A 27,171-nucleotide genomic window follows, 5' to 3' on the forward strand; every position below is an offset into this window, starting at 1 on the left:
GACTCTCAGGTTCAATATACTGGAGCAGAACAGGGGAGACGTGGTGAGTTGGTTACTAGCTCTGGTCATCAGAGACAAAACTTAGCAAGAGAATTCCTCCTATCAAAGGGCATCGGGTGAAATGGAGAAACCAGACTCTTCCCTCTAGAACTTCCATTTAAAACAAACAAACAAGGGCCAGAAATAACATTCCAGAGGGAATGCCTTTTTTTTGTTTACTGAACTATATTTTTATAGAAAGTAGAAAGCACTGCTTCATTTCCTAGGACCCAATGGACTTTTCCTACAGATAATATTGCTTGTTAAAACCTCTGAGGTGGGCTGTTGTGTAATGTCCAGCTCTCCCACTACCAGCTAACCCGTATGACCACACATCGTGGTCAGAGAATGCAGATCTAAGGCTTCCTAAGGAGACAACGCCACCATGCATGTCTGGAGTGGCACTGAAGAGAGATTTTGATTTTTAATCAACTTTCTCAGCAACTATAAACAATGGAAAAATGAAGTAGTCCGATTCTAGTGGTTAACATCCGTGTTCAGGTGGCTGCTCTCACGGGAACGGGAACGGGAACAGCCTCACGGAGACAGCAACTGAACTGTGCCACAGACTCACAGAGTGGTTGGGGTTGGAAGGGGCCTCTGGAGGTCATCTGCTCCAACCCCCTGCTCAAGCAGGGCCACCCAGAGCTGCTTGCCCAGGATTACGGACATCCTACCCAGGCACTGCTCAGCTCTTTCTAGCATGACAGTACTACATTTACAAAATCATTCTCAGGGTAAACTTTAAAAGCAGGGAATTTGTAAATGCTAGGACAGATAGCGACATTAAAAAAGAGTTAAATTGATCTTCAAAGCTTAGTTTTTAAGTAAAACAGCCGTTTCACAGTGCCACAGTTCTGCTATATGGCTCTGCATGGACACAACAAAAAGCTGAAACGTGAATTCTCTGTTTTGAAAAAAATCTTGTTATTGAAGTTAAATAACAGTTGAACCACAGAGAACCCAGGAAACGAGGCAGTCTATTTAGAGCATTAACCACATTTTGTTTACTGCTTAGGATGAATTCATCATGCAAACAGTCCAAAGTGAGATCCTGGCAGGCTCCGAACGTGCTCAGAGAGGCTGAGGCCAGAGACATTCTACGTCCATATTAGGCTGTGGATCAAGTCCTGAGCTGGATTAAGCAGTTCTGCTTTGCCTGAGACTTCAATTTCTATGCAGAATGGCCACTATCTTAAAATGCATTTGACCACACTATGGGAGTACTAGCTATAGAAGCATGAAACTACAAACACTGAACTGGAAACCAAAGCTCCCGTATTAAAAGACTCAAGGAGGATGAGCGGAAGGACTCTTGTCCCTAAGGGAAATGAAAATATTTGCAAATTAAAGTAGAAACTTTAGCCCAAAGCATAAATCTAGTATGTATGTCAAATCAAATCTTTGATTTATACTAAGGAAACTACAGAACTAGCCTGTTTACTCAGCACAGAATTTATTTCTAAGAAAAGAAATAAATCTACCTCCCTAAAAATGTCACTATGTTTATTTTTATTATTAAACTGCAGAGTGCTTAGCAGTTTCAGCTGGCCTACGCAGAAGTGTTTTTTTTCCTCATGTCTTTGGATATTGTGGATAATGTCAAGGAATCAGGTAGAAACAGAACGATGGGCAGTTCTACTACATTTAAGCTTTCCCACAATGTCCATTATTATGGTATTTTGAGTACAGCTACTTTAACAAGTTGGGCAACCAGCACACAGATCTTCACATAACAGTTAGAAATGGATACAACCTTTATGCACTTAAGAGTTTGTGTAGAATGAATTGTCTGCTTAGTATTGTGCACATGAACAAATGTTTCCTTTATAGCCATGACTCAGGAAAACTTCCTCTGAAAAGGAATCAGAGCTGTGCAGTACCGGTCCTTTAGTTCACCTCCTGACTGTGATTCCTCTCGCACCTACATACAAGCACATCCTGACACAATTTGGATCAATTTGGACGGATGCTGACATTCCCTGGAAGCTCAGTATCATTCTGAAACCAAATTTTCCCATCCACATTGTTTCGCTGTTTGCACACATGCACCAGTAATATCTGGCATCTCCAGGACAGCAGAGCTACATGTTGCTACTTGAACCACAGTCACATCATCATGTTAGGTGCATTGAGGTATCAATAAAAGGTACCAGTAGAAATACTTCTTTGTAAACAGAATGCCAGATATAGAGGAATTTGGAAAAAAAATAATGCCAGAAATTAGGGCATCAGTGATTTACTGCAGCACACTGACTATAGTGCTGGGCCCAGGAGACAAACTTTTTTGTATCCAATGGCAAGATTTCCCGACACATATTTTCATCGCTTTTGAAAGCAAATGTGTAATGTCTCTTGAAAAACCCTGCTGATAGCAAGATCCTGCCCAGCAAAAGACAAGCAGTCAAGCTGGGCTCTGGCGTTTCCCAGGGCAGATTTGTTCCAACTTAACTTGGGAGCTGTTAGGGAGGCAGCTTGCCCAGAGTTATCGAATAATCTATTACAGCGTGCAACAGGGCTCATAACTGATGTCTTGCAACACGATGGTGAGTGACGGCAACCAAACCACTGCTTCTTCTTTATTTGGTTCCCTCTCCCTGATAAGACTATGCCTATATTAGTAAGTGAAACTGGTCAAGGGAACGCTCCTGGGAGCTGGAGCTGTTGCCTACACTGCTACAGCATTACAGCGGTCCCTGGAACAGTTTTGGCCCTAAACAGCTCTCCTTCCTCCAAAGGGCTCTTGGGCACAGTTTGGGAGTTTGCAGGGGCCAGAGACATTTCCAGCAGGTTGTTTGCTTGTGGCCACCTCGCTCTGGAGGCTGAGTTTAGTGGTATGGACACGTGCTGTGCCATGCTAGTTTGTCTTGGTGCCAGAAGCACCTCTGTGGCGTGTTTACTAGAACAGACGTAGCCTCAGTGTCTCAGTCAATGAGCTATTTAGTATGTTGAGGTCTCTACCTCTTCAGCTAGATATATGAATCTGGATGTCAGAGCTCTTTCCAAAATGTTGTAAAACTGACACATCGCTGAGAAAAGCTCATGTTACAGAATCAGCCTTTTCCCTCTAAAATAATAATAATAATGGTAATCAAACCAGCTGATTTATCTGAAAGAACTGTAGCTTTCCTTGCAGTCTTAAATACATGCCCTCCATAGCCATAAGCGAGAATCCTGACAGAGTTTTCTCAGACCTAAAGCTACTTTGATAAAGATCATATCCTTTATACTCACTGTTTCTGTGCTAATTTTTTAAAAAATGAGATGCACACTAAGGTGCTCTCAGCAGCCAGAATCTGACCCGATTAGGGCAAACTCTGGCCTTCTTGTCTAGCAATGACCAGAGTAAGAAATAAAGACAGAAACGATCCCTGCCCAAGAAATTGCCATGCTCTGGGATATGTACAAACGAATCTTTTTGTCAAGCCTAGACAATGTGTAAACAGAATTCATAAAAAGCTGCTGTGCCTCATAAAAGGTACTTCAGTTTTAATAGTTTCTCTAAGAACCAGTATTTTACATTCAAGTATCCTTAATTCCAAATAGAGGTTATTAAATGAATAGAGGTAGTACTAAGGTAGGAAAAATCCTAGGAGAGTATGAAAACAAAGATGTTTTCAAAAATACTAGTTTCTGTTCCTAAGTATAGAAGGACTGACAGTACCACATCCTTCTAGCTAGAAAGAAAATCCTCAAACAACACAGTATTTTTCAAAGTAGTAGTTTTGGTATATGTTGTGCTGCCTATTAATCAATGAGATTAGCAATGGCACTTTTTGTGAATGAGCCGTATCTATTTCTTCGTGCAGTGCCTACAATGTTTTTTCTGTTCTGCTGCGTAAGGTGTGAATTCCTGGGACAAGCAGCACATCTCATGGTATCACGTATCCTGTGAACTACATATTTTATCTGAGAGCGGGAGTTTTACTTCCTTTAGCACGTAGCCAGAGGCAAAGTTTCATCTCCAAAGCTATGTTTAATGTCAGTAGAGTGAGCCCACTTGAGCTGACATCCTAAATCCACTTCCCAGCTGATCATCCAAACAGTTCTGTTGTTTAGAGGTCACTTGATTCATATGATTGGAGAGTAACTGTCACAGATTTTTACTTGCAATTATGCAGCCAAGATTTTAAATCTTTTTGGAATCTAGGACTTTTTTCCTTTCTTTTAAGCCTTTGTTTCTAATGCCATTTGTACACAGAAACCTGAATTTTGTTTGCAAACAAAATGCTGTGGGAGGGCTCTGCTCAGAACACCTGGTAAGTGGCAGGACAGCGACGGCAAAATCACGCTTGTGCTCTGCCCTCCCATTCCCCTCTCCAGCAAACACGGCACCTTCCTTGCCCATCTGTTACTTCTCACCACGGACATAGAGGGATTCGTATCTCTGCTGCTCTTTTTGTAAAGAAGTCGCCTATATGTTGTATTATATTTCAGACATCAAAGTGATCACTGCTAGTCTAGGCTTATGCCAACAGCTACGCCAGTTTTGGGGTAAATGCTGGCAACCTCAGAACCATACAAGCAGAGAAGATGACTTTGGCACCCAGCCTGGCCTGCACAGCAGTTATTTCTGTACACACGAAAGCACTTGCAACAGCAATATAAGCTCACAGTTGCTTGTATCTGCGCATCAGCTCGTTCAGTTCAGCATCTCTCCTTTTTGTAACATGAAGTTCACAATTTTTCTGCATTATCTAAAACCTGGGAAATATGTTTGTCCATAGAACTTACCAGTTACTCTCCTGTCTTAATTAAAGTATTTTTGTCTGAGCAGCTGGTAATCCATTTATTCAGGTAGGAAAGCCCAGAGCATATTTAAATAATGACTGAGTTCTGTATAGCTTTCTGAACCCCTTAATACATTGCTATACCAAGGCCTGTGGTTTAACACACAAATTACAGTATGTGAAATGGATTGTTTCCCTGAAGAAGTCAGGAAGGCAACCTTTGTCTGGAGTAAATTGCTGGGACGTGGGATTTCTTCTTTTTATTTGTTTCCAAATATGTATTTCCCCACAGGGGGAAAATCTGTCTTCTTAGATTAATAAAAGGCCATGCCTTTAATAAACCACTTAACTATGGATTTTTTTTTTTTTTTTTTTAGTTGTCCAGCTGGTGAATTATTTTATAATTTTGGAAACTGTTTGTAGAGATAGAGTCACTGAGACATAGTCATACCCTCTCCATGTTCTTTATGCCTGGGCCAGAATATTCCTCACTGAGCAGTCAAGAAACCTGAGGTCCAGTGAGGTGAAAGGCAGGAGAAGTGAGCACAGAAAATCTTGTGAAAGAGATCAGAGAAAATCCCAAAGGCTTTTTACTACTGATGACTGGGGGCAGGGCTTTTTGATTTGTTTATCTCTTTTAAGACACCATTTGCCAGAAGTTTGTTCGTGTTTTCAACAGGTACAAGTTGGCTTTGTAAAAACCCTATCTCTTGCAAACTTTGCCTATTATTTATTCTTAAACCATTACTACCAGAGAAGAAACTGGAGCAGTAGCAGTGAGTCTGAAAGCAAGGAAGGACTATATAAATAAGATCTTTTGAGGGGAAAGTGATCTCACAGCGTTATAAACTGCGAAGTTATTTTCCATGATAAAGAATTTATTTAGGCAGACCTAAGAGGACTGGGGGATCAATAGAGAAATTTATGCAAAAGTATTATGTAGCCCAGAAAAAAATTTAACTCTTTGCTCCCCCCATCATGCAACTTTCACAGTGTTCTCAAGCAAACCTACTCATGTGGATAAAATACAGTAAGCATGGGGCATTTAATAAGCGGGAAATAACATTCATCTGCCCACAATGAACAAAACAGACATTAAATCAAAAGGCTCTTCCTGAAGAAAAGGAAGATTGCTAAGAGAGAACAGCAACAAAAAAAAGCAGACCAGATGAGAGACGTAATCCTAACATCAGACACACTGATGACAGGAGGATTATTTTCTACTCAATACTGGCCAATGCTCCATAACCAAGGTTTCAAAATGTTCCTGTATTTATCTTCCTTCTGTTTGTTTTTTTCCCCTCTGAGATCCGTTTAGCTAGAGGTTGGAGGTATGGTAGAAACCCGTAAGTTTTGGAAAACACTTTTTCATAAACCAAATGGAAAGGAGCTTTGAATGTAAGCAATTTTCTTTCCCCTGAGACCGTGCTGCCCAAGAAGAAGCAGCGTCCCTCTCCCCTGTCCTGCCGGAGAGCTGCCAGAAGTGGCTCTCACTCTCCGGGAGGTTGTGTGATCTGTGCATATGCTACGCGTACCTCACGTGGGTAATACGTGGAAGCCTAAAAGTACTTTGAGATCCTCGATCAAGGTTGTTTTGAATGCTAAGCAGTATAACTACTACAAAGCACTGGACGTTCTGTCACCTTTATTCAACAAAATGAGAAGCAATGCCACATTACATGCAGAATTATTCCAGAGGAACTAGGAAACAAGAATGTTACGTGTTTGTTTGCTTTAGCAGCCTCAGCATTTAAGAGACAGGAGATGCCAAAGTTCAGGCTGCCCACGAAACTGCAGCATTGCCCTCGTGTGTAAGACTTATGGGTACAGTCTTTGACTCCTCGGTACACGCTTCTTTTCACAACCAATTCCTCACTCAGCGCACCGCTGTAAACCAGACACCGGAGCTCTGCGTCTCCCAAAGCCATGTGAAGACAAACATAGCATAAAGCTTGCCAGGTGCTCAAGGACTATGGAATGACTCAGGTGCTATGAGCAGGCATGGAGGCTCTCCAGCACCTGCAGAGGGTCTGGATCCATCAAAGATCTTCACCGGCAGCCGGTTCTCAGCACGGGTAAGCTGCTCTGGATTTATTTTCCCCTGAGGGCTACTGTATAGGCCAAATGTGGGCAGATTTGCACAGGGACAAATAACAGAAGTACTCCTCACGCAAAGGTCATGTGCTCTGCTGAAGTTTACGTCCTTGCTCCAAAGTACGAGAATACTAAAGCACACCAAAGAAAATATCTGACGTTTTTCTTTTAAGGTGAAGAAAACAACTTATTTTTATGCTAGCCTTGTTCTCAGTCTTACTGAATCACTTGAGCTGAAATATTCCAAAAATACTCAGGCTGAGGAAAACAGCTGGCCTGAGAAATTTCAGCTCAAACATTAAAAGTTTCACAAATACCCTGAAAAACCAGGGTACTATAATGGGAACTGCTGGGCAACTTTCCTAATTGACGGTGCTACCAACCTATTACATAGTCAGGACTTTACGTGTTTTGCTTATCGCAGACTCCATTATCAACTACTCTCCAGTGAGCTGAAAATAAGCAGAAAAATAAAGAGAGGAGGGAAGCAGAAAGGAGGCAGAGCTGCCAGCTGAACTCGGACGAGCCCAGAAAAACTGTTCTGTGGCCACTCTGGGCAGTGAGAGACACTGAAGGACAGTTTCTTCTGTCTGTCATGGCCTTACAAAGCTATATCAGACACATGCACACGCACATCGCTCCGATACAGAAGGCTTTCACAACATGAATAGTCTGTACCTCTCCCAAGGTCATGTGCCTGAAACCCACAGCCAGTCAGACTGCCGCTTAAATGCGAGTGGAGCCATACAGGCTGTCGAGATAAAATTATCACAGTCATATTTCAGCAGATGAAAAAGAAACCTGAGATGCATGCTCAGATTAGATGCAAGAAAGAGGATACCTGGACAAGCAACAGGCAATTCTATTTGTGTGCCAAAAGGAAAACTGGAGCAGGTTTCACACAAACCGACCCTTAGAGAAAGAGAAGCAAAACAATTCCTCCTTCCGAGGCACTGAAGGAGCATTTCCAGAGCCACTCAACGACAGCGTGGTCAGGACTGTACCTCACATCTATCTGTGGGACTACAAGGAGCTCTCAGCACTGAAGTCTCGTTTCCTAATTCACCGGACAAATTTAAAATGTTTCTGCAATGACACACGTAGGGCACAAAAGATCACGCCTAGGAGCCAATCTCTGAACATATGGTTTGCAGTTCTCAGAACAACTCCAGTGAAGTGAAAACTGGTAGAGGTTTAACAGCTTCACTTTTTATTTTCTGCTAACTCCAAAATTAAAAATGACAAACAAGTAGCTTGCAACATGTTCTTAGCCACTTCAATGTGGTTATGTGTGTGTGAGCTATAAAGAAACAGCAAAGTTTTAGAATTTTTAAGTGTCCATTGTGTAATAAAAAGTGGGTATTACAGAAATTTTAGTATCTTCAGGCAGGGAAAGACTAGATTTAGAATTGCAATAACGTATTTAATTTCCTGGGGTCATAAAGTTAAGCTATAAAGTTCTTGCGTCAGGTCAAGAGAACTCCTGGCACACCAGAAACTCTTTACTTCACAATGAATTACAGTCAGATAGAGCTGTCATTTGGAAGATTATAATACCAATGTCCTACTCAATAATCATACTTGTACAGGATGTTGCTTTTAAATTTGTAAGTGGGTTTTTGCACCTCTTAACTTCAGTAATGTGTGATCCTATCTTTGGACTGCCTGTTACATTAATATGAAGTGACACTTCTTTACCAAGGGTTCAAATTTTAGTTGACCTTCCATTCTGCCCTGGACAGGTGAATGAATCGGACTGTCAATTTTGTAATAACTAGTTGAATTTTACTTTTAATAAGATTTCCAGTGGAGATTATTTTCCAAGCAGTTCTATCCATCAATTTTCTATAGGGTCAGAAGAACTGTTGTTCTGGACCATGAATTGCATATGACAGCATAAAACAAGGATAAATTACAAGTACAACATTTGATAAATAGGAGACAAAAGATAAGGAGTTCACCTTTAATAAACAGCTGAATTGTGAGTACTAAGGTCTGGCATTGAAAGCGAAACAGGAGAAACTTGGTAAAGAGAGCTACACTTTAACAGTGTGATTGCCATGTATGCTTTCCATGGACTTCATTCAGAGTTACAGCTGCTCAGCATCTCTGAAAATCAGACACAAAGGGTAATATTGCATTTAAAGCTATGGAAAGTATATGTGTGCAATGCACTGTATTCCACCACCAATATTTCTAGAGCATGAAACAGGGTTATTTTATGAATGAAAAATGAATGAATTTATGAATGAATAGATGTCCTTTCCCAAAAAGCCGTTAGGGCATAGGGCAGTAGGGTGTCAGAAATGTGGGGGTTTCTTTTTCTAACCTTCAGACAATCTGATCTCCTTTGGGGTTTCATCCCATGCGGAAAGGCTAAAGCACAATGCAGTCTTGAGATACCTTCACTTTGGTCTCCATCAAAGACTGTCTCCCCTCCCTGCCCCACAACCACACGCATCCAGTTTATTCAAGATTGCTGCTGGCCAGGTGAAAACAGAGGGAATGCCATTCCTCTCATCACTCCCTGATCAGAGAGGTTGTGAAGGGCACATATGTGCAGCACCTTGGTCTACAGAGGGGTCACGGAAAAGGGAGAAACAGAAGAATCGCTACAGATTGATCTGGAACCACAGAGCATGAACCACTTGGGTTTTTCACCACAATGGGGCTCAGGATGGCATCAGAGCCAAAAAAGATTTGGTTTAAATTGTAAAGCTCTCATGGTATCATCATGCTGGTATGACAGTTTTAGCAAAGTTTCACTAGACAAACTCAGATTTAAATATGCCTGTCACTTTAAATACTGCTACAGGAATCACAACTGCTGTATTTAGGTGGGAACCAACTATTCATTACACAGACTTTTCTTCCTAGGAGAACTGCAATCTCTTTTGCCCAAACTTTAGCACTTAAAAAAGAAGATAATTTACAAGTGTTAAATCTGTTCTCTCCTGCTGCTTTTGCCACTTCCTGCAATATTTGGAAAATCCTGCTCTTTATTTAAAAACTAAGTTATCAGGCGTGGCTATTAATTCCCCAAACCATCTCTCCTTTCCAATTTGCTGCCTACATCAAGAAGGGAATTTAAATTGACCCAGACCAAAGTTGCTTCAAAACAACTGCAGTTCTGCAGCTGGTCCTCTCCCTTGCCCGGTTTTCACTCCAAAGTAAGGGAGCTGAGGGAGAGATGCCCAGGGAAGCAGAACGGTGCTCTGCATCACTGCGCAGTGGTGACAGGCCTCTTAATGATAATAATAATAATAATCCTGCTCCAAAAGCAGGAGTCAGACCAGACCCTGTGCTGGAAAGGTCTCCTGCCCCACCACCTCCACCACGAATAAGCACCATCCAGGGAATGTCTCCATGGGCCATGATGGACAGACTCCAACTTCTCTGCTTCCTCCCTGAGCTGCCCAGGTACAAGGCAGCTCTAAGCTCATTTCAGCCTCAGCAGTTGCTAAAATGCTGTGCATCATCACTGGGCACAGTGTGGTGCTAAGTGAGCTTTGCAGCTCGTGACTGGCATTGGAGCACATCCTACCAGCCTGGGGAAGGGGCAGAGGGGAGCTCGTGTTGCCGTCTGCACAGACATGTCCTACGTCCGAATGGGGAGTGGGGACACTACACCTTCACGCAGGCAAGTCAAAACAAGACTGCTTGAAGCTTTCTTCATTCCTTTCTTTCCTTTCCTTTCTTTTTTCCGTTATCGGTGACATTTAGAAATACGTAAGTCTGAAGCCAATCCAAGGGATAAAGCCTTGTGAAGAAATGATAGCTCAGCTAGATTTATCAGAGTTTCGTTCATTTGAGTAATCTGCTGACAGTGACCACAGATTCTGACTGGGAAAGTGTCTAAGCAGGCAGACCCCTTGCCCATGAGGAGTCCTGCTGAAATGAAGCAGCACCACGCTCACTCTGGGCTTCCCTTAAAGACAAAAGCTTGTAGAAATGGGCCCAAATTATACGCTCCCCTATGTGTACAGACACATACACAGATATGTATCTGTACATACATGTATGTCTGTGTATATAAACATGCATACATATATCCTCACACTCTAGAGGTACCTTAACTTGGAGTCACCCAAACTAGTATATTTCAGCTTTTCCTTTTCAAATCTGTGACAAAAGTGTGTTGATGGAAACTTATGAAAGTTCCAAAAGCCCACAGGCATCTTCAGTGAAAAGGCTTTTCACATCATCTTTGTACTGAATGTACAGTATTAAAAAAATCATTTTAATAGCTGACTCCTTATAAATGATTAATATATTGTATTGCACGTAAGTGCTCTCCTGTTTCTAGGAACATCTAGTTGGATAATATTCTCATTTGTGATTCATATGCATGTTCTTTTATAATTACAGTGAAATAACAGTTTCTGGGGAAGCGGTTTTTAAAAGTATGTCGAGTGCTACAGGAGAAGATCAAAGTATAATAAAACTTACATGGAAGCAAAAATCGTGCATGAATAACAGCACCAGCTTTAACAATGGACTGAATAAACACATGTAATTCTAAACAGGATGAACTGAATTTTTCATCCTAGCAATTAATCGCGGAAGGCTACATTCAAATGAACAGGCTGAGCAGATAAGCTCGCACGTATCACCACAACCATTTGCTTCAAAAATATATACATACACTTGCCTGGGTTCCCATCTCCAGGGAGACTCTCACTGCAAGATGTCAACACAGATCTTTACACATAGTGTTTGAGATCCTATAAACAGAGTAAACGCACATGTAAAAGCAGCCTCAGCGAATACTAATGACTAAACCAGGCAGCCTTTATTTCAGTGAGCAGAGAGGCGGCCAGAGCAGCTGGAATGACCTCAAGTTCATATCCCGGCATTATCAAGAAGCAGAAAACAACTGCAAAATGTGCCAGATATGGCACATCAGGATTTAGTCACCTGTTGTTTCGCTTTAGTGAGGGAAGACATTGAGGCAGTGGCTGGGAATGACATTTTGCTTGGCTGTTTGAAATCAAAGGAAATACTTTCTGTAAGCATGTGGTAAGCAGGGCGCTGAACAACTCTAACAGCAGATTGCCCCCAAGTTCAAGCAAAATTCCTCATAGCGACCGCAGCACTTCTACTACTGCCTGTGCAGCCCTGGTGGGGACTCTGAATCTCACCTGTCAGTGCTAAAAACTACAAAACAAATGGGTTTCCAGCTTAGCCATCTGCATTTAGAACCAAACTGTTCAGCTGCGGGGCTTTGGTATTTATCTCAGTAAAAGTAAATTGCAAGTGAAGTGATCAACCGGTGAGCAGCAGTCTGTGGAATTACTCAGTCATCCAGACTGATCACAGAACTCACAGGTTAGCTTATTGCTTCCCAAATATCAAACAAAAATAAAAACTGAAGAGGACAGCCTAAGTCTGACTTAAACAATTGAGGCAATGAGCACAGAACAAAACATATCAGAAGTCAAGGGTTTTTTCCAGAAAATTATACAGTTAGAATAAAAAGTATAGATTTGTTCAGAATAAAAGAAATGCAGTAAATAACATACTTTACCTATACAAAGTTTATTTTTGAGTAGTTGTATTGAAATGCAATGCTTTGAAGGCAATATCCAAATATCACAATGCTCCTTCAATACAGAGCTATATGAATCTTATTTTGCCAAAATAAACTAGAGAATAGAGAAATCTTTGTGGCCTAAATTGCTCTGAGATTTCTGTACAGCCTCTTTGCAGAAATACTAACCTGCAATGTAATGTGAGGAAAGTAGCAACTAAAGAGATTCAGACTGAATGTCTTTCTTCATTCCCAGGTGAACAGAAAGCTCCATGACTTGTGTCCAAATATTTCAAAAGCGTCAGTACAAGGGAGTGACAGTTATTAAAGACACCCCCTACCTTCCCCAATTACATGAACTATCAGATTGAAGAAAAAAACCTTTTTTTTTTTTCCCCCTGGTATGGTATTTATTTTCATTCCCCTCAACAGCAATCTAGTCTTCTATGGGATGTAATGGCACTTTAAAACCTGAAGTGTGAAGGTCATGAACTGAATTAACTCAAAGGCTAAAAAATAATTTAAAAAAATCTAGTACCAATATTAATACAGCAGTTTAAAAGGACATAATCATTATGCAGTCTGTGTAATTGTTTGTGTATATGAAGGGCTTCAGGGGCATGGAAAATGCGAAAGATTTTCTCTGATGCTGATTGTAGTAAAATTTGAAGTGCCTTGTAATCCTTTGATGTCCTGCAAGGCCCTTGCCTGCGGGACCAGCTCCTGTGCTAGGAAACGCTGTTCTGTCACTGGGAGAGATACACAGGCAAGACTCTCCAGCTACGTCTCAGCTGTGGATGCCAGGAGCCCTGCCAGGTCTCTATGTGTGTGCCGAGCTGCCACCGATGGCGTGTCGGGGGCAGAACCAGGTGGAACTGTCCCCACACCCTGCCCTTGGAGTGCACTGGGGGAAAATCCAGAAACATCAGCAAAAAGAGAAGCACAGTGCATTCAACAGGCTCCATGGTCTGGACAGCGGAGGGCCCAGGATTGTTGGCAGCACTGCAAAAAGTAGCTGCCGTGCTGCTTGCACCCAGGCTGGGAGACGCGGGGCCTGTTCTCACCACTGCTGTGAGATTGCAGGTAAAGGGCGGCATGTTCCTGCATTTCTGTCTGCCCTCTCAGATGTCCGCTCTCACCCATCCCGAGTGCGGTCAGCAGGATCACTCTCTCACTGTGTCTGCACGCTATGTGACTCCACTGTTGCCTGGGCTTTCACACTCTACTGTTATACAGTAAAAACAGTGAAGGTTTTCTGCTGAGACAACAGTCAGTACAAAGCACTACCAGAAAACCCCCAAGCAAAAGCCACCCAATAACAAAAGAGAATTCAGGGTGCACAAAAGAAGTCTATGCCGTTAACAGCATTGTGTGAATAACTTAACAGCCCTTTTCTACCTCTACCCTCTGTGTGGTAGTACCAAAAGGTTTTAAGAAGCACTCCAAACGCCTGAGCCTGACCCTAAGAGGCTAAAAATCTTAACAGAAATTGCACATGGAATTCCTTTTCTTTCATAAGCTTCAGAAACACATTCTTTGAAATCCCCAGTGCTCTTCCATCAAACAATGTGGAGGTGAATAAATGTAGCAAAGGTATTATGGGGCAGATTCTTCTCTACCTTTCATTGTATTGTATAGCCACTCACATCTGTACCATGAGTTCAAAGCTTGAATAGAAACTCTGTCACTGTCTGACAAAGACTTTGCACTCTGTATCAAAAAACACCCATTCACATTTTCAACAGTATTTTTTTCTCTCCAAGAAGAAAGTTTTCAAACATAAATCAGATTTCTCAAAGCCACTGCCAGTACCCAAGCGCTCCCCACAAAGACAGTTAACCGCACCCTACCCGTAGAAATGATGCTCCTCCGATCGCTTGCTCTGTTCCCTGCTTCTTCTGCCTCAGAGTGCTCAGATCAGATCCTGCCCCAGAGAAAAAGCAGAGTCAAAGGCTTGGGATACTCAGAGCCGAGTCCTGGAGTCAGGCTGCAGGAGGATCAAGGAGTACTGGGCTGAAGCAGCATGGAAGGGAGGCATATCAAAGTGCACTATCTCTCAACCATCACGCACAGGTAATTGAGAGCATCTTAATTTGAAACCGCTGGTCACCATCTGGTGATAAAATAAGGAGACACCAAGTGAGTTACAGCAAGCTTGCGCATACCGGGATATTTTACTTACACTACATAATGAAACCCATCGTCACTTCCATTCATACAGTCCTGTCTTTCCCAGTTTAGCAGTTTAATACAATTTGTGTTAGCTTTGTCTCTCCTTCACTTCAATTACAAGCTGGCTTCATCTTTCCAACAGATTGCACCGCACACGCACGTGCACATAACCTTCCGATTCAAGACACTTCTAACATGAAAGGAAGTTAAGCGCAAAAGAGAGCAGCTGAGACCTACAAAGTTGTGCCACTCCTAAAAACAGGCACAGAAGACAGCCACTGGGATGAATATGTTAAACAAGGCAGAATTAAAGGGTTAAAAAAAGACAGGACTCTGGCTCTCTCCCTAATTCACAACTCTTACGTGCGTATTTATGAATCCTGGGACAATGGCAAAATTAGGCCTAGCTGACCTTTAAAAGAATGAATAATTTCCTAACACAGCAAGATGTTTTAAATATACTAAACAGCTTTAAACACTCGAAGTGCTCTGCTTCTAATTATTTTTGCTACATATGAAATATTTGAGGAAAACGTATACGATATCTTTAATTTGTTAATTACCAGCTGGCTCCTACCGCGCATTATTAAGCTACTATGGCAGTGACTAATGCCTCTGACAATACTAAATTACCAACAACACCTTGTGGAGGAATGTGACCTGAGCAGCCTAGAAAGGACTAGCTGCAGGTGTTTATTTTCAGATAAAGATGGTTTATTAACCCAGGCATAAGACAACAAACATTAAATACCACATGCACAAGTCCTGAGGAGGAGGGCTGCACCCCAAGCCCTGCGTACTGCCTACCCTGCGGGCACCGCCATGCCCCGTGGCCGGAGTAAGCCGGACACCTGTGTCCCACGCTGTTTGCTCATGGGACAGATGTGGAGAAGCAAAAGCACCTGGGATTTCTCCCCGGCGGTGTTTCAGATGCTGTGGGCTCTGCAGCCGTGGCCCTCTGCTCCGTGACTTCGGTAGGGGCGCTGGATGTGCAGAGGCGGTGCCGTACCACACAACGATGTTGAGGACTTCTCTACTTTCAGCCCGCAGTCCCAAAAGCTGTGCGCCCACACTCGCACGGTTTCAGAGGCTCGGTGTCAGTGCGAGTTTGCGCATCCAAAAAGGGCCAGGCCCTACGGCATCCCTTCATGCATTTCAGTAATTCCCTGACGTGAAGCACGCAAGGGAACTCCTGCTGAAGCGAAAGCAGGCTGTAGCCATTCCCTTCAGCGTGTGAAGGGCAGGGCTGCTCAGCTGCAAGGGACGCCAGGCAGGGGGTCTGGGGGTCTTGGGGATGGCAGGGACTTTGTATGGGGGAAGATGAAGGAAACGTGATTGCCCATAAAAGGTTCCTCTGCACAGCTGCAGCCCAACAACAGCCCTTTTCCTCTCACCTCTGAATGTAAGTCTTTTCTTTCCCTTTTTTTTCAGTCAAAGCACTTTCTGCCAAATTGATTAGATTTATAATAACATTATAGCTTGGACAGGAACTTACAGGTCTTAGTACTAAGTGTGTGAAATAACATTACTCTCCTTTCCAAATCCTCCTGGAGTGGTTAGGAAAGCCAGTCTTCTCTTGCGCAGTTGCATTATAAAATTGCTGAACAAACCTATTCTGTTGTAACGGGAAGGGACACATTTTCTTCCCTACTGTAAGTAGGTCAATGAAAACATGATGTTGTGAGGATGAAACTGTTTTCCTCCGTCTTCTTCCCCCTAATGGCAGTCTCAAATCATTCCGATTTAATTATGTTTCTAGTGTTAGCTATAATAATATTGTAAGGTTATTAACAACTGATATATTGGTGGTCCTAAAGTCTAAGGTTTGTGCTTCCTTGCGGGCTTATTCTAGCCTCAGGTATATGCACGCAATTCCTACACAGGGCACGTCATTGCACAGTTAAGAAAAGCCTGCAAAGAAATCTGGATGTGAAATGTAACAATACATTATGAGGCACAAAATTTTAACTCTCCGCTCTGACATTCACGTTGAGCTTTTACATCAATGTGATCTCTTTTTGAGGATGAAATTCTGACTATCAGCTACTTTAAATCTAAAGTAGCTACACTGTGAACAGTGAACTTGCTCTAAATTAACACTGGCATAAACAAAGCCAGAGTATTTTCAGTGGAACTATTCCAATTCATAGCACCTGGAGACTTCTCTGCATGCATTTCATCAGGAGGGATTAACCAGTAGCTGGAGAAACATTTAACTTGCAGTTATAGCTATCTGAATACTAAATGCAAATTAAAGGCCATTGGCAATAAAAAATACATTTTGGGTGAGAACCTCCCCCCCAAAAACAGAAAAACAAAAAAAATTACATTACACTAAAGGGAATACAGAATGCCTAAAGTCTTATCAAATGAAATTTTAAAAACCAAAATAGATGTTGCTTTTTTACTGACTGTCTCTCTCTATTTTAGAACAGATGGTGTAAATTAGTTTTGTTGACGTTATCTGAAAAAAGGAAAAACTAATTAATTCACCTCATGTAATGCCTGTTGTAAACTCTCGCTCACCCACACAAGCACTCCAAAGGCCTCCTTCTGTAACCAAATATTTGCCATAGCAAAGGTTACACGCTCTTACAACCCACTGCTTACATCCTTGTCCTGAAAACAACAGGCCTGCCTAGGACAGTAAAGCTAAGCACATACAAGTGGACACCACTCTGTCCTCAGCATGAAATTTTTACCCTATAAAAACCCATGACTTCAAAGGGGACTCAGATTTCATCCTAAGAATCCAATTACGTGTTTCAAATTTAGGATGGATTGTCAAGTGCCAGCTGACAGAGTGATGTCCCCAAGTATTTCAGGACAATGACATTTGAGCTGAAATGCAAAGCCAGCTGTTTATGCCTTAACCACTTACCTAAGGAACATTTCAAAATGGGGAAATTATATGATGATTAAGTGCCTCTGCACCTCAGCAAAACGCATACCACTCTGCAGAGAGATCTCTTCAACCAGAATTTAGAAAGTATGTCTTTCATTAAGAAAATAATTCCGTGCGCAGTATTATCACCAGTATTACCAAATCATAAGGATGGTAAAAAAGATATGTAATCCACCTCCAACTGCGAGATAAAGTCAGATACACTTCACTCGTGTTTATTAAAGCCATTCCTAACACCTCCAGTGATGGGAGACTCCTCAACATCCACTGGCAGTGTATTTCAGGGATAACATTTTCCTAGGGTTTACCTCTTCTTTCTTGCTTCACTTCAGACCCATTTCCCTTTGTCTATGGGCACAGAAAAGAGATTACTGGCCTCCTCTTTGCAACAGCCTGTTCTGGGCTATCTGTGCTTGAAAAACTGCCTGTCTCCTACCCGCTCCCCCACAGGCTGCTCTTCCTCAGCCACTGAAAACAAACGTCTCAGGGTTTTCCCCTAGAGCATGTCCTCTGGCTCTCTGGTCATTTTTACTGCCCTCCCCTCCACTTCCAAAGTGGCTGGCACTTTCTTGAAGAGCAGTGCTTCAAACTGAACACAGGACTCCAGCTGAGCACTCACCAACACAGAGATTACTCCCTGCAGGCTGTACTCCCATATGCATCCCAATATGGTGCTTTTCTTTTTTTCCTTTCTATCGTGCAACAGGTCATGCAACAGGTGGACATCGCCAATTCATGTTCAACTGGAGATCCACAGTAACCCCTATCCTTTCCTGAAGAGCTGCTGTCTCACCAGTTGCTCCCCAGCCTGTACTGGTGTCAAGAGCTACCAGCATACAGCTCGGTGAACCCTCTGGAGCTACACACCACCACTGCCAGCCTTTGTGCGCCTGGTGAGCCAAGCGTGTCCTTGTGATGCTGCCTCACAAAAGGCACCGAGTTGTGTGTAGTTCTTAATTAGCACACAGTGAAAAATACTGCAAATCCAGCAAGGACCGGGCCAATATTTGCATAACCTTCCCCTCTTTTTATTTGCCGGCTCTATCCGCCAGGGGCTGGGTGGAAAAACAATTAGGACTATTTCTTCCAAGGCTGAGATATCCAATTTTATTTCCTTGCTCTGTATTGAATCTGTCATTATATGTAGTCATGCCTAATACAAGCCCAAGCAGTCATCTACAATGGTGTACAACAGAAAAAGGATAGGACTAATGACCTGTGAAATAGGTATGGCCAGACCTGGCTAGGCTGAGGTTGCTTTCTGGCAAAGCTTGGTTTCTCTTGGTCATAACACCATGGATGACTTATCTAGTACTTTACACGCACAGTTACAAAAGCTGAGGCTTTGTGCACAAGGAATTTATTTCCACTTTCAGGAAAGGTGAGTGGCCTGAAAAATTATCAGTTTATCTACTTACTTTATGCCTTTTTCATAGAGAACACACTGTTTCAATGTGGGTGGATATTAAACAGTGTAACAGCAAAGATTAGGCCCATTCAGTCCAAGTCAAGTTACCACCAAGTTATAAGTAACTGTGCATGACTCTCAGCAGACACCTATTCACCTTTCAGTGAAAATGCATCGTCTTGCAAAGAGTTCCCCTAAGCCTGGAAACTATTTTTTAAAAAAAGGCTTTAAACTCTAGCACTTTTAATTCTATTTAGGAATACATCACCAGATTTAATGTAGATGATGAACTCACATTTGCTTGGATTCTTTTCAACCATCCGCTACCTAATTTATTTATTTAGCTGTATGATTTCTGAAATTGTATTTACTATCTCCTAGACTCACATAATTGCTTCTTGCCATCATCATTTTAGCAAGTTTCCTCTGCTTACACCCACTTCCTACTATAAAACTTTCAGTTGCTCTGCTTAATTTCATGCTTGACCTGAAATTTTACATACCAGGTATTAAAGTCAAGCTGAATGTATTATTTACACATTTTCAGCAATTTTCAAAGCTAAAGTTATTGAAAAGAAATAGTTTTACCTGTGCTTAAAAAAATCTTTCATCATTCTTTTGCTGGGAAGCATTCATTCCTCCATCCTTTCACACAAAAACTTGAAATCTGGCAGGCAGGTACAACTGTTATCTTTCTGCCGCTATCAGTAAACAGCCATTGAACTTATTAACAAAAGGCATATTTCATCCTCCTCCAAGGATGGTTCACAGGGAGCTTTAGAGCTTAAGACTGCAAGCGATTGCTCTACCAGCTGAAGGTCTGAACCTTGCTGATGACTTCTGTTTTGAACTGACACGGGTCTATGGGAGATGTGCTCAGGGTGCTTCTTGCAAGCCACACGCAACTTTTTGTATTTGAAAACGTGTCTCCTCCAGAAATCTCCTCAGTAACTGAGACTCTGTAGGCAAGTGGAGGAGATGGAGCAAGGACTTTCGCTGAATTACCACTTCTGGATGTGCTGCCAGCCTGCCCTGGCTGCTGTGACTATGTGTTCAATGGGTCAGCCAAAAATTCACCCAACTCCAGCTGGAACTAGAGGGAAGGAGACTTGGAGGTTGGGATGAAGAGCATTACCAATGGCCTGGCCAGTGGCAGAGAGAGGTGTGAAGCCAGGATGCAGAATAGGTTGTAGGGGAAGTAACATGATAGATGGCATTATCAGAAGTGTTGTTTTTTTTTTTTTTAAAAGAAAAACATGACCTGTTTACAGAGTACATGGCTTGACTCTCAGCTCCGTTAAGCTCTCCTTGCATTCCTGTACCAGCATAATGCAACTTGTACCTGCATTAAACTGATGTGATTTATTTTCCCTAATAAGACATGCAAATTGATCAAATTTTTAAGGACAAAAATAAAACCATAGAACACTCTGCATTTTGTTTGATCTGTTTGGAAACACATTTTCTTTGTGTATATTCAAAGAAAAGTGAAATATTTGTAATTATAATAGCAATTAAAAATACCCATCAAACACCAAGATAAATGCTTTCAAACTTGGATCTATGATGTGCCTTTTTTCCTGGGTTCTAGCCTGCAAAAGACTGGCCAGCTCTCCTAGATTAAATTTAATTTCTCAAGTAGGTGAGGAACCTTTCAGTTACACAAATTAGTTAGGACTCCATGTTAAAAGAGTGGTAAGATTTCAGAATTATCAACTCAAAAGGTAGAAAATGTTTAAATCAATGTGTTCCCTTTGTAATTGAATGCATTTTTTTTTAGATGTAAAGTTAGTAATTCTGAAGTCAATTTATAGGAAAAAAGAATTATCTAAAACCAGGGAATGGATTACATTTCCATATCACACAAATGATACAGTAGCTTTCTTAATCCAATATAAATGAGTTGTGTATTAAAAAAAAGGGGAGGACAGAAACATGTGATAGCCAAACTATCATTGCTTTATAAATCTGGAAAGAATCAAAAGCGTTTCCTGATCTTGTTCCAAGGACAATGTCACATTAAGAATGAACATGGACTGAAAAGGTAGTCATTACTAGAAAGCATATATTCTTGTTAAATGGTATATTTAAAAAATGTAGCAGGAAAGCCTAAGATTACTAATTCTATCTGCAGCTGTTATTTGGTAATGAGTACTCAAGGACAACTTCACTCCAAGCATGTTCTTCTGTGCTTTGCCTGTGCTTACTTTCATTGTGTTTAAAAGAACTAGTCACAAGTTGTCAATAAATTGTTTTTAAAGCCTACTTGCTCACAGACTTTTCTGTCTCTGCTTCATTTTTCTCTCTTTTTTTTTTTTTTTGAGGTTCCACTGAGTGCAAATGTTCTTACAAATTTACAAGGAGGTATTTCATACCAGAGTAGTCCTATCCTTACAAAAGATACAAAAGAAAATAAGAATGCAGCACTTTGGTACCGCTTTTCATCCCTTGATCTCAGAGCACTTCACAGAACTGGGCAAGTATTACTGTCACCGCTCTCAGAAAAGGATACTCCAAGCCTCCTACACGACTTGTCAAAGATCACAGGCACAGAAGCCAACTTGTTCCCTCCGTTGCCCTAGGGAAGGTTATGTTCAGCAAACAGCTACCACCATGCCAACAAATAAATTAATAAATAAAGATTCATTATTTCCGCTGCTTTCCTATCTCTTCCTTATTACTCAGAGTATAATCCCCAATTCAGGTTTCATAGCCAAATGCAGCAAGAGGCCATGCAATTGGTTCAGACACAGGAAAGATACAGTAAAACTTGGCTTCCTGTAATATCTCCCTGCCAGGGAGGATGGTTTTCTCAAGACTATTAGGTATTTGGCATTCTCTCAACTACCACAGCTGCAATTAGATGCATTTTTAAACACCCTATTAGTGGGAAGTATCGCTGTGTTTCCAGGTAAAGTCACTTCATACAGTAATAATTAGCTCAGGAAGTACTTTATTCCCTGATACACCAGGAGCCGGAATCAATAGTAAGTGCAGGAGGTTCGACACTGCTCGGACTGGCAACTTCCATGGGTTTCCACTCGTGGACTCAGAGGTGATAACACGGCTGCATAGGACATCATAATTGCATTAGTTTTGGTTGTGGGTGGTTTTGGGATTCTTTTTTTACAGAATTACAAAACTACAGAACTGAGGCTTTCTACAGCATGCTGCATTGTATAAAGCATTGACAGTCATACTCTGCCAAAACAAATTAGCTGCTGTCGCTGGGAGCAGATTCATTAGGACCCAAAGGAAATTGTATCACTGTGAGCTGCTTCTAGGTACTTTTGAGCTCAGAAAAATGCCAGCACATTGTCAGGGAACCTTGGGGAAACACTCCTTAAACTCTTTACCAACTGGTTCCTGATGACACTCCTATTTTCTTATTTATGGCAGAATGATCACTGCAAAAATCTTGAAGAGCCTAGAAACAAAGATTTACAAAGGAAAAAAAGATCATGACAGAAAGAAAGAAAGAAAAACATATACAATAACTGTAAAGTCTAGCAAGGAAGGCTTTTAACACCCATGAGCATATCCCTGCCACTGGTTTTAGCAGGGTTTACAAAGAAAGAAGCATAGGATTTATTAAAGGAAAATATGTTGCAAACTCATTTTCACCTCAGAAAGCATGATTTTTCTGAACTCTCATGACAAAGTCACTTACAACTTAATGGTAATAGAAAAGGAGGGACCATGACCTGCCTGCTCCAGAAGCAGACATGTTACTAGCCGTGGCGAAGCAGGGCTTGGCCCTAAGCAACACCAGTCAGTCAGCTCCTTGGAGCAGGAAAGCGTGGCACACGCTAGTGATGAACACTGTACCAGCATCAGAGTAGCACCTCAACCACTCACACAGTACCCAAAACCAGGAGGCACCAATGCTTCAGCTGTAGGCCTGTGCTGTCCTCATCAATGTTCTGTCCCCTGCTTGATCTCCCTGAAGACTGGGGCCTCCATGATCTCTCCTCCCTCTGCAGTAGCAAGAGGCAGGGCCTGGGGGCAGGCGCCCTCTCAGCCTCCCATCCCCTCTGTCCCAGCAGCACTTCTCCACCTCCCCTTGTGTGGGGTTAGCGGGGGTCCTGGGAAAGGGTAGGGAGGGAAGGGAAGACTTGCAGTGAGGCAAGAAGTCCAGGAGATCAAGAAGAGGGTGTTACCACCCGCAGCAACACCTTGTTACAAAAGCCTTTAAGAAAAAGATGTCTCCTTCTCTCTCCTTCCTCCCTCCCCGCTTCCCAACAAATCCTAGTCACTTGAGGAGCACTTGAGGGCTAGTGGGGGAGAAGGGGCCAGGGAGAGAAGGAGAGGAGAGGGAGAGGGAGAGGAGAGAGGTCCCAACTCCAAGTCCTGCCCTGATAAAGCTACCACTCCCTTACCCAAAAGCCTCAGCAGTACTGCGCTGCTGTGTGGTACCATCATCATTGAACACATGCAGTACCATATTCACCCTAACCGTGCACAATTCACCCTAACAGCTGGTTGTAGGCCAGCTACAACAAATCCTGTAGGCCAAGGATTTTCTGTTTCAGAAAATATGCCAACATTATAATAATATATAAACTATATCAAATACAGCAACATTTTCTATGGGAAAATATCAGTTTATTGAAGATTTTCCATTTACTGCTGGGACAACTGGAAGATGTTATTTCAGGCGGATTAGATACACCAGAATATATTTTTTCAAGTCAATCCAACACCACACTGTAGTTGTTTACCCTGGGAACTCCCTGTTCCTGGGTCAGATGCTCATTCCCTTCCAGGAACAAGGTTTTTCAGGCAGCTTCACTTCCCAGAATACAAAGCAGCTTTCCTTGTGACAAAGCTCTTCAGTGCCTCTTGGACATTTAATTATGGGAGAAGGGTCTCAGATAATGAAATGGGAACATCATGCTCCTGAACTATAACTTCTGAAAAGCAATACACTGTGGTAGGGAAACGCAATTTAATTTTGAACTGACTCAGGAATTTCCCATGGAACATTAATTCTATTTTCTGCTCACCTCTGAATGTCAGTCTATTTTTCTCTTTCAGTTTAGGAAGCTTATAAAAGGTGCAGCGAACATCTACTTCCAAATCTGTGGATTCCTCCTCCCTCCTGCCTTTTGCCATAGCCCTGGGGAGGGTACATCTGAAAACAGAAGCCTAGCGTGCCAAGCCTTATCAGAGGCGATGCCTAGCCCAAGTAACTGCTATCTAGATACATAACACAGAAAAGTAATAAAGGTATTTCCACCCCCTTCAGGTTTTCAGGGGCTCTGAGAGCTCACACGATTTGCCCGAAGCTGCACAGGATCCTGTGCAAGAGCCAGAAACTAACCACAGCTTTACTAAACCCCACTGCAAGTTTTTACTCATCTTGACACATTTTGTCTCAAAGTTCTTCCACTTCAATACCAAAACAAATATTATAGCGATACCTTAATGTAAGTAATTGTTGGCCTGGAAATTTAGTATGGGACTGAAGTGTTTAGCTAGTCTGAGCTAGTTAAAAGAACACCCAACTAGTACAAACTATAAGAGAACTGGCTTGAACGTCATTTCTCACCCCTGCAGTTGTTTTTTTCCAGATTTACCTTAAAGGTTATACATTTCCTTCTTCTCCATCCCCTACATTTAACCACGCAGAAAACACTTCACAGCAGATCTGCTCACCCAAATATACCCAGATGTTCTGCAAAATTGAGGTAAGCTGATCAATAGGGATGAACTCGACCAAATGGAAGAAAGATAACAAAACATACCAGATGCATTGTCTTTCCTTCAAACAGAGGAAACATTTCTATTTTAGTTCACCCGGTTCTACATATTTTGCAAGGCACAGACTGCCATTATGTGAGTCTCTTCAGCACTGATATCTACAACCAAAAATGTTAGGCGTTTCAGTTATCCACAGACAGCACCTACTTCCTACGGTTATTATGGGCAGTACTAACATGTCAGGTATTCTGAGTATGTTTGGGTGAACTGCCATCAAATCCAAAGTTAGGAGCTCCTCTACTACGAGTGTAAAACATGCATGCCCAGAAGAAATGATAAAAACAATGCTGGCATTTAGGCGATTCTCATTCAAAGCAGAGATTCAGATGAAACTCTCAGAATACAAGTTCTTGCTATATAACAAATATTACATCTAACTTCCCACTGAGGTTCTGATATTTCAAAATCCTTTTGGCCATAGGAACACCACAACTTCACCAGAAATATCTGAGCCTGAAAAAAACATTGATCAATGAATCTGCTAGATACTGAAATTACTTCTGATAAGTTGTAGAAAGAACATGATAGCCTGAACGTTCTTTTTACTCACAAACTCACTATTTAAGTGAGGACTATTAGGGGAATGTGCACATTTTTTAATTACTGCTAGAAGGACTTTGTTCAGAGAAAACAAGAGGGCCAAAATGTTAAAAAAAAAAAAAAACAAAAAACAAACACCAAGTAAATGCATTATTTGGGAACAAACAAAAAGGTTAAATTTAATTAACCCTGCGTTGTGATCAAATTCACACATGAGGAAATAGTAGGTAAGTGAAACCACGGCCAAACAAGCAAGCACACATTGATTACATCCTCTCTAACGTGGAGAAGAACTTGCTTTTCAACTTTGCAATAATAAGCAGCATTTCAAATAGCATATCCCACTAATAGAGCAAAGGTATATAACAAAATTCAGCTCATAGGAAAACAGCACTCAAAACTGTAATGGTAAGATTATTAAAGCCCAAGACACCCTAGGTACGCCAAGACAAGTAACCTTGTGAGTTAACACTTCAGTGAGGAATAAAGTTCAAATAATCTGTATGGGGAAAACAAGGGGGAATAAATTGCACAGGGAAAGCATTACTTAAATATCTACCTCATCCTACAGGAACTGCCGAGTGCTCTGAAAGCAGAAGCAAAGCCCAGAGGAACCACCCTAGCAAATGTACGCAAAGGCAAGCTTCCTACTTACCCTACGGTATGCACCATGATCTCTTTTGCCACCTTAGTAATTCCAAAGAATCCAGAATGATGTTATTTTTAAGGGAATATTAGAGTCGTTAGAGGAGACAGAGGCAAGCTGACAAGCAGAGCTGTGCGAGAAGCCAGGCGCAGAGGGATGAATTTAAACCCTGGCTCAAGATGCTGTGTATTCTGCGTCTATCTTTAACTTGTAAATGATTTGGTTTCACATTCCTCTGAAGTCCTGCTGGCAGATGCCTTTGCGGAGCTTTACCAATCGCAGGCACCCGGGCCCCCTCCCCTCCTCTCCCCCCCCCCCCCCCCCAAAGCCTGCCACTCCACCCCCATCTCCCCCATCCCCACCTCTCCTCCCCGCCACACACACGCACGCACACAGAAGGTTTGGCAGGCAGGATTTCACTGACTTCCAGCCGCGGCTGCCCGCAGCAGGGAGCCTGCCAGCCAGCCTGCCGCAGCGCCGGAGCCGCCGCCCGCCGCCGGGCACCAGCGGCTGCACGCCGCCTTCCCGGGAGCCCTCTGCTCCCCGCCGGCAGCCCCACACGGTGCCTTCGAAAAACCGCTGTGGCACGGCCTGCTTGTGTTCGGTGCGGAGGCACCTGAAATTGCTGCTGGTGCCCAAGCAGGCAAAGTCTCTGGCTTTGAATCCCGGAGTCACCCGCTGAATCGCAGTCAGAAACGGGATCGCAAGGCCGCCCTTTCTGGAGGGGACTCCGAACGCAAGCAGCTTGAGGGGCGCGAGGGCTGGGGGAAGGAAGCATTTCCACCCTCTGTTGTATGAAGCTTCTGCAGAGACTCGTATTTGGATGTTTACAGCACTTCTGCCTGTGCAGAGAGCTTTACTGAGGAATGGCGTATAAAAAAACAAACCAAAATAAAAAAGATTTTACCAGATCTTAAACACAAGGCTTCTAAATGTTCACCCGTAGTAAATCTGTGGCTCCTTACAATAACAATGCATCACAATGTTGTTCAGAAGTCAGACTCTGAAATAACTAGACTACTCATTAATGGCAGCATTCGAGATTGAAGTGGGGAAAAAAGTCCTTCCACATAACCCAGAAAGTTAGTATCCCTACCAGAGACTTCAGGAGTCATTAGGGTTGACACAAACCCCTGGCTCTTAATATCAACCTTCTGAAGCAGCCCGTTTTTAACTTGTAAATGTGCATTCAGTTGGATACTGCTTGCCATCAAGACTGCGTTATCTCAGGCATGGGTTGGACCGGAACAAGCCACAAGACTTTATGTAAAACATATGAATTATTGAACACTTTCAGTTAAAACTGGAAAATATCAATTGACAGTCACACCAATTCAAACAGAA

General features: G+C 42.3%; 1 protein-coding gene across 1 annotated transcript in view; it reads right to left on the minus strand.

Moving 5' to 3' along the window:
- Nucleotides 1–25,858, minus strand: part of DTNA (dystrobrevin alpha) — a 184,955-nt gene extending 159,097 nt beyond the window's left edge. Inside the window, exon 1 of the mRNA XM_050915659.1 lies at nucleotides 25,837–25,858. Within this exon, the coding sequence (XP_050771616.1) occupies nucleotides 25,837–25,853 (17 nt within the window). The 5' untranslated portion in view covers nucleotides 25,854–25,858. The remainder of the gene's footprint in view (nucleotides 1–25,836) is intronic.
- Nucleotides 25,859–27,171: the final 1,313 nt, after the last annotated feature.

The sequence above is a fragment of the Gymnogyps californianus genome, chromosome 2 (assembly GCF_018139145.2).
Source record: "Gymnogyps californianus isolate 813 chromosome 2, ASM1813914v2, whole genome shotgun sequence".
NCBI classification, from domain to species: domain Eukaryota; kingdom Metazoa; phylum Chordata; class Aves; order Accipitriformes; family Cathartidae; genus Gymnogyps; species Gymnogyps californianus.